At 56.1% G+C, this 5770-nt stretch overlaps 1 protein-coding gene across 5 annotated transcripts; it reads left to right on the top strand.

The window, feature by feature from the left end:
• Window positions 1-5770, top strand: SZRD1 (SUZ RNA binding domain containing 1). 5 transcript variants are annotated; one of them, XM_026715744.2, is made up of 5 exons: window positions 21-156; window positions 2667-2750; window positions 3716-3765; window positions 4187-4441; window positions 5214-5770. In XM_026715744.2, the coding sequence occupies exons 2-5, from the start codon at window positions 2676-2678 to the stop codon at window positions 5314-5316; spliced, it is 483 nt and encodes a 160-aa protein (XP_026571529.1). In that variant the 5' UTR covers window positions 21-156; window positions 2667-2675; the 3' UTR covers window positions 5317-5770. The 5 variants fall into 5 exon arrangements, with proteins under 5 accessions (XP_026571531.1, XP_087771123.1, XP_026571529.1 ...); XM_087914998.1 differs by lacking the exon at window positions 21-156 and adding an exon at window positions 2397-2479; XM_026715746.2 differs by lacking the exon at window positions 2667-2750 and having other exon boundaries at window positions 1-156.

Below are 5770 nucleotides of genomic sequence, written 5' to 3'. Positions count from 1 at the left end.
GAGCCGACGCCAAAGGTGGGGCCGGCCGGCCGCGGCCGCCGACAGGATAGGACTGGGCGCCGCGCGCATGCGCTCCGGGCGGGCTGGCGGCGGAGGGGCATTACAATGGAAGATGAGGAGGTCGCCGAGAGTTGGGAGGAGGCGGCCGACAGCGGAGTGAGTCCCGCCGAACGCCGCCGAGTCCGAGCGGGGCCCCGAGAGGAGGCGGACCCGTCCCGCCGGGTGGGATGGCGAGGTCGGGATGGGGCGGGGGTGGGGCGGGGTGGGGCGGGGGGTGGGCGAGGCATCCCGGGTCGGCCGAGGCTCTTTAGGCCTCTTAAAGGGGCCGCGCCCCCATTTCACCCAACACGTGGTCTCCGAGCCACCGGCTCTCCCTCTGGGCCGGGGGAAAGGCTGCGACGCCGGCGGGACAGCCGGGTCCTCCTGGCTCCGGAGGGACCGCGGCAGAGCCCGATCGCCTCTCGGCCTTCTGCAAGGGAGGGATTTCCTGCTTTAGCGGGGAGGGGGTTGGACTAGAAGACCTCCAGGGTCCCTTCCTGCTCTGTCATTCTGTATTCTGACAGCGAGCGCCCGAAGGAGGAGGGGGGCTGCCCTCCGCAGCAGAGCAGGGGCCGATCTCCGTCGGGGCCGCTTCCCAAATGGAGAAGCGGCCGCCGGGAGCGGAGTCGAGCCCTTCCGCCTGCGGACGAGGGAGGAGACGGAAGAGCCTCTGTGCCCGGGGGGCTCGTAGCCCTTGGATCGCTTGTCCTCCTCTGTCCTGTCCTCCCGCAGCTCCGCAATCGGGGCTCAGCCGCCTCCCCGTTGCAGGGATCCCTGGAAGGGGACGGGGTGCCTGCATATCTGCCTGCAGATCCACTGGCAGGGCCCCCGAGGCCCCACTTTCTACGGCATTTTGGAGCCAGGGAGGAAATCCTTGGCTTAGGCAGGGCAGTCCTCGACGTTACGACCCAACCATGGTGCCCCGACCTGGATGTTGTCGAGGGAGGCTTTGGTTTTTGACCCGTTTTACGACCTTCCTTGCCGCAGTTGTTAAGGGAATCTAACTTGCCCTGTTGACTTGTTGCAAAAGGCGATTGCATCACACTCACACACACACACACACAAAAGACACAGCGATTGGCATTAATACGAACCAGTTGTCAATCATCCAAATGAATATCGCGTGACCTGTGGTTGTGGTTCAGCAGTCAGAAGTGTGAAAGATGGTCTGCAAGTCACTGGGTTGTTTTGTTTTTTTTGGTGCTGTTGTAACTCCCAGCAGTCACTAAAATGAACTGTTGTAAGTCGAGGACTGCCGGCAATGTAAAAGGAGTAACTTCCTGAGAAGCCTCCATTCCAGGCTTCTATGCTGGTTTCTATGCGCCGCCCCTTTGGGGGGCTTCTACCTCTGTGCCCTTTGCAGGTGATATACCTGAGAAGGTATATCTTGCATGGCTTTGGACGGTTGTTTCCTTCTTCCCAGGACTGCAGAGCAGGAGCCAAAAGCACCCCCACCCTCTGCTCACCCTCATCCGTCCTTCCCAGGGAGGGAGGGAGGCTTAGCAATTGTCTGCCAGGACCCCAAAGGGAAGGTGGCTATGTTCCTACAACCCGTCTCTTAGGGATGCAAGCGTTCCTGCCTGCCACTTCCAATTCCTACCCGACCCTTTTGAGTGGACTATGAAGGGCAGAGAAGCCTCTAGAACAGGGGTCTGACACAAACTGGGGTCTCTCTTGTGTATGTGCGCATGTACACGTCGCTGCCTTTCAGACTTCTGGAACCTCCCATGCAGGTTTGACAGTCGCTCCCCATCCTGGTGTGCATTCCCTCCTGGCTAATGCATTTAGTGCCACGCTTGTTTCCCTTAATAACCCGATGCAATCACCTTGCCTTATCCTTCCTTGCACAATTATTCTCACCGAATGTCGCCGTTGCTTTCTGTAATTTTTTGTGTGACTGTACTTATTTGTTACATTTATGTTGACACACACACCCCTCTCACTCTGTGAATAACTTTGGAGTAAGATGCTGGCTGGCTTGGCTGCTTCTACCAGCCGCAGATCATTTAATGGGGGGAGGGGTGCAGCGGTAGGGAGAATCCATTCTCTGAATGAAATTCAGCAGGGAGAGAGAGGGGGTCCACCCTCGACACAGGAAATGGCGGTGTTCGTACAGGCGGATCTGACCCGAACCCAGAGCCCAATTTTGGCCAATTGTAAAATGAACCACTTGGATAAGATGGGCATCTACCAAGGCGTGTTTGGAGTTCGCTGGAGAAGAAAACTCATTCAGCCCAAGCGAGCTTGCCTTCACTTTCAAAGATTAACTTGCCCTCCAGACTTTGGACTACAAAGCAAAACGCAGTCACACGTCAGTGGGGAAGCTACTAAGGGAAAGCCTCCCTTCTTGCAAAACTAGTGCAGGACGGCCTCCCATCAAGGAAGGGCCACCAGAGCAACTATTTCCTACAGAGCCAGCAGCCCCAAAAAGTAGCCTTGGGTGAGCTGGGACCACGTCTCTGTTCTAGGGACCCCCCCACCCGCCGCCCTCGGACGCTGTCCTGGCAGAGGGAGAGTTGAGCCGACTGGCCAGGCTGTTGGGCCACCTCTTAGTGGCCTCGCTTGCTTAGAATGCAATGGTCCCCCAAGTCTCAAGGCGGAGAACTGATTCTCATCTTTCTGGTTAGCGATCTTGAATGATGACGTCCGCCCACTCCCCTCCCCACGGTTTTGACAGTGAGAATGGCCAGGCATGCACTGTGCTCATGATGGTAAGTACGCCACTGGAAGTGGTCTTGGTCAGCAGGGCCAAAGGCGCGCCATCTCCTGGGACTCTAGCCGAGAAGTCCGTCTGATTCTCAGCTGCTGCCGATCGGGGCAACCTGCAACCACCCGGGCTCTAATTTTATCTCGCTTGTTTGCTCAAATGCAAAGCATCAGCAGGCGCAGCTGCTAGGGGATCCGATGCCTGGCAGGAGCCCATTTTGATCCTGGGCTGAGGATAAGGTTCACCCTGGGCTCCCTTCCCAGGGAAGGCCTTGGCTTCCTCCACCTGAAAAGCAAAGGGTTGAGAGGGTCTCTCTGTCTCTCTCTCTCTCTCTCTCATCTCTCCTTCTCTCCCTCCCTCTTCTCCCTCTCATATCTCTCCCTTTCTCTCTCATCTCCTCCTCTCTCCTCTCTCCCTCCTATCTATCTATCTATCTATCTATCTATCTATCTATCTATCTATCTATCTATCTATCTATCTCTATCATCTCTCTCCCCCTCTCTCTCCCTATCTATCCTCTTCTATCTATAGCTATCTATCTCTCTATTTATCTATATCTCATCTCCTCTCTCCCTTCTCCCTCTCATCTCTCTCCTCATCTCTCCTTCTGCTCATATCTCTCCTTCTCTCATCTCTCCCTCTCCTCTTATCATCTCCCTATCATCTATCTATCTATCTATCTCTGTCATCTCTCCTCTCCCTCCCTCTTCCCCTCTCATCTCTCCCCCCTCTCTCATCTCTCCTTCTCTTGTCCCTCTTCTCCCCTCATATCTCCCACCCTCTCCTCCTCTCCTCTCTCTCTCTCTCTCTCTGTGGAACCTCTTGATGCTTCAAAGACGAATTAGCAACGGATGGCGAGACGGTGGCATTGTCTTGCCGGGGAAAGGGAGGGCCCGGCTTGCCGCTTGGTACTGCCAGGTGTCTGACCCCAGAGGGATGGAACGTGACCCACTTGACGTTGCCTTGCAGGAAATAGACAGACGACTGGAGAAGAAGCTGAAGATCAGCCAAAAAGAAAGGTGAGACTGTTTAGAATCATTCGGTAGCGTTCGGCTCTGGCGGGGCTGGGAAAATCAGTGGCGTTCTGATTTTTGTTTTTAAAGAATCTTATCTCGAACCTCCAAGCCCTGTTTCTGCTGATTTAGTCAGAAAATCTTGATCGGCAACCAAGAGAATAAGCCTTGGCCTGGTGCCTTGCGTTTTCGGTGATGAGGCAGAGGCTCTTAGTTCAAAGCAGGGGTCTCCAACCTTGGCCACTTTTAAGTTTGGTGGACTTCAACTCCCAGAATTCCTCAGCCAGCTTTGCTCTGGGAGTAGGAAGTCCACAAGGCTTAAAGGGGCCATGGTTGGAGACCCCTGGTTCTAAGGGCTGGTGTGTGTGTGTGTGTGTGTGTTGGCCAACAGCATTAAAATATTGTCTCCCCCTCTGCTTCCTTACAGCAGGAAATCCAAGTCCCCCCCCAAAGTGCCGATTGTAATTCAGGACGACAGTCTTCCTTCGGGCCCGCCTCCGCAGATCCGGATCTTAAAGCGGCCCACGAGCAACGGGGTGCTCACCAACCCCAACTCCACCAGCCGACCTGCCTTCCCCGTGAAGACCCTGGCCCAGAGGGAGGCCGAATACGCAGAGGCCCGGAAGCGGATTCTGGGCAGCGCTAGCCCGGAAGAGGAGCAAGAAAAGCCCATCCTTGACAGGTAAGGGAGTCCTGGCGCTGCTGCCACCGCCCGATTTCTTTGCCCTGCTCTCCTTCTGACCTCTGGGTCTCTGCTGCCCTGAGGCCAAGATCCTGTCCATGCCAGAAGATGAGGATGTAGGGCCTGCCAGCTCAGGCTTTTGTCCCATTGGGGGAAGAGGGGAGAGAAGCGTACGGTCAACTCATAAAACACCCCTATGCCCGTTTTAGTAGTTGCCATAAAAAAAAAGTGGGGGCAGAGGAAGGAAATCTGGAAAAGCAGTGCAGCATTTGAAAGCGAAAGTACATTCCAACTCTTCTCTTTAAAAGAATGCAGCTCAACTACCAGAGCTTTTGCCAGCAAATATCTTTAATTGGAAAAGGTGATTGATGACACCCAGCCTGTGAAGGTGCTCAATTGGTTTATGAGACACCCGGGGGGAAGGGGGGAAACAGGGTCACAGGGGACTGTAAATGACGTGTGCCAGAGGTGGCTTCATACAGGGCCAGTATGTTGCCTCTAAGGAATCCTTTGGAGTTTTTTGAAGTTTGGCTCGAGAATCCTGATTTAACTAGAGCGACTGCTGGAATCCTGACCCATGCTCAGAAAGCCACTTCGAGGGTCAGTCTTCAGTCTGAGGGGATTGGTTTCCCAAAGGAGGATCTCGTCCCGGGCCTCCTTGGGTCTGGACCACCAATCCTTTTCTTCGGAAATCTGGGCCTCATCCCTCCTTCGGAGCCCCCTGGGGGGAGCTTTTAGCTGGACTGAGTGTTCTTCCCCTTCCTTCCCCCAGGCCCACAAGGATCTCCCAGCCAGAAGACTCCAGGCAGCCCAGCAATGTGATCCGGCAGCCGTTGGGCCCCGACGGTTCGCAGGGCTTCAAGCAACGCAGATAGGCTTGGCCGGCTGACCAGCTGCAATGAAAGCAGGGTGCTCCCCCTCCTCAGCAGGCCAATGGACCTGAGCCACAGGGGCGGGACTTGCTCTAAGCGTCCTCTAGGCTTTTTGCCTCTGGTGACCCTCAGCACTGGGACCCCTGCTAGAATCGACATGCCAAGGAGGGCCCACCGAGGGAGGAGCCGGCAGCGGGGCAGGCTTCTCTTCCGGGCGACCGGCTTGCTGCAACTCGCTGCCTGCTGAAGCGAGCGTCCGGTCCCGGCAAAGGAATGACTTTCTCCCGCTGGGATCTCCCTCCGGGATCGGAAGCGAGAGGCAGGGGTGGGCTTCTACCTCTCAACATGTGCATGTCGGTGCGCGTTACGTTTGGAGCAAGGTACAGACGGGGGCGGGGGGGCGGAAGGTTGGATCCGCAAAGGTTGGATCCTTTGCCTTGGGGGGCGGGATGGCTTC

This window comes from Pseudonaja textilis, chromosome 18 (assembly GCF_049901715.1).
Source record: "Pseudonaja textilis isolate UNSWEBS1 chromosome 18, rPseTex1.2, whole genome shotgun sequence".
Lineage (NCBI taxonomy): Eukaryota > Metazoa > Chordata > Lepidosauria > Squamata > Elapidae > Pseudonaja > Pseudonaja textilis.
Note: the sequence above shows the minus strand (reverse complement) of the source record. Positions and strands in the feature narration are given on the sequence as shown.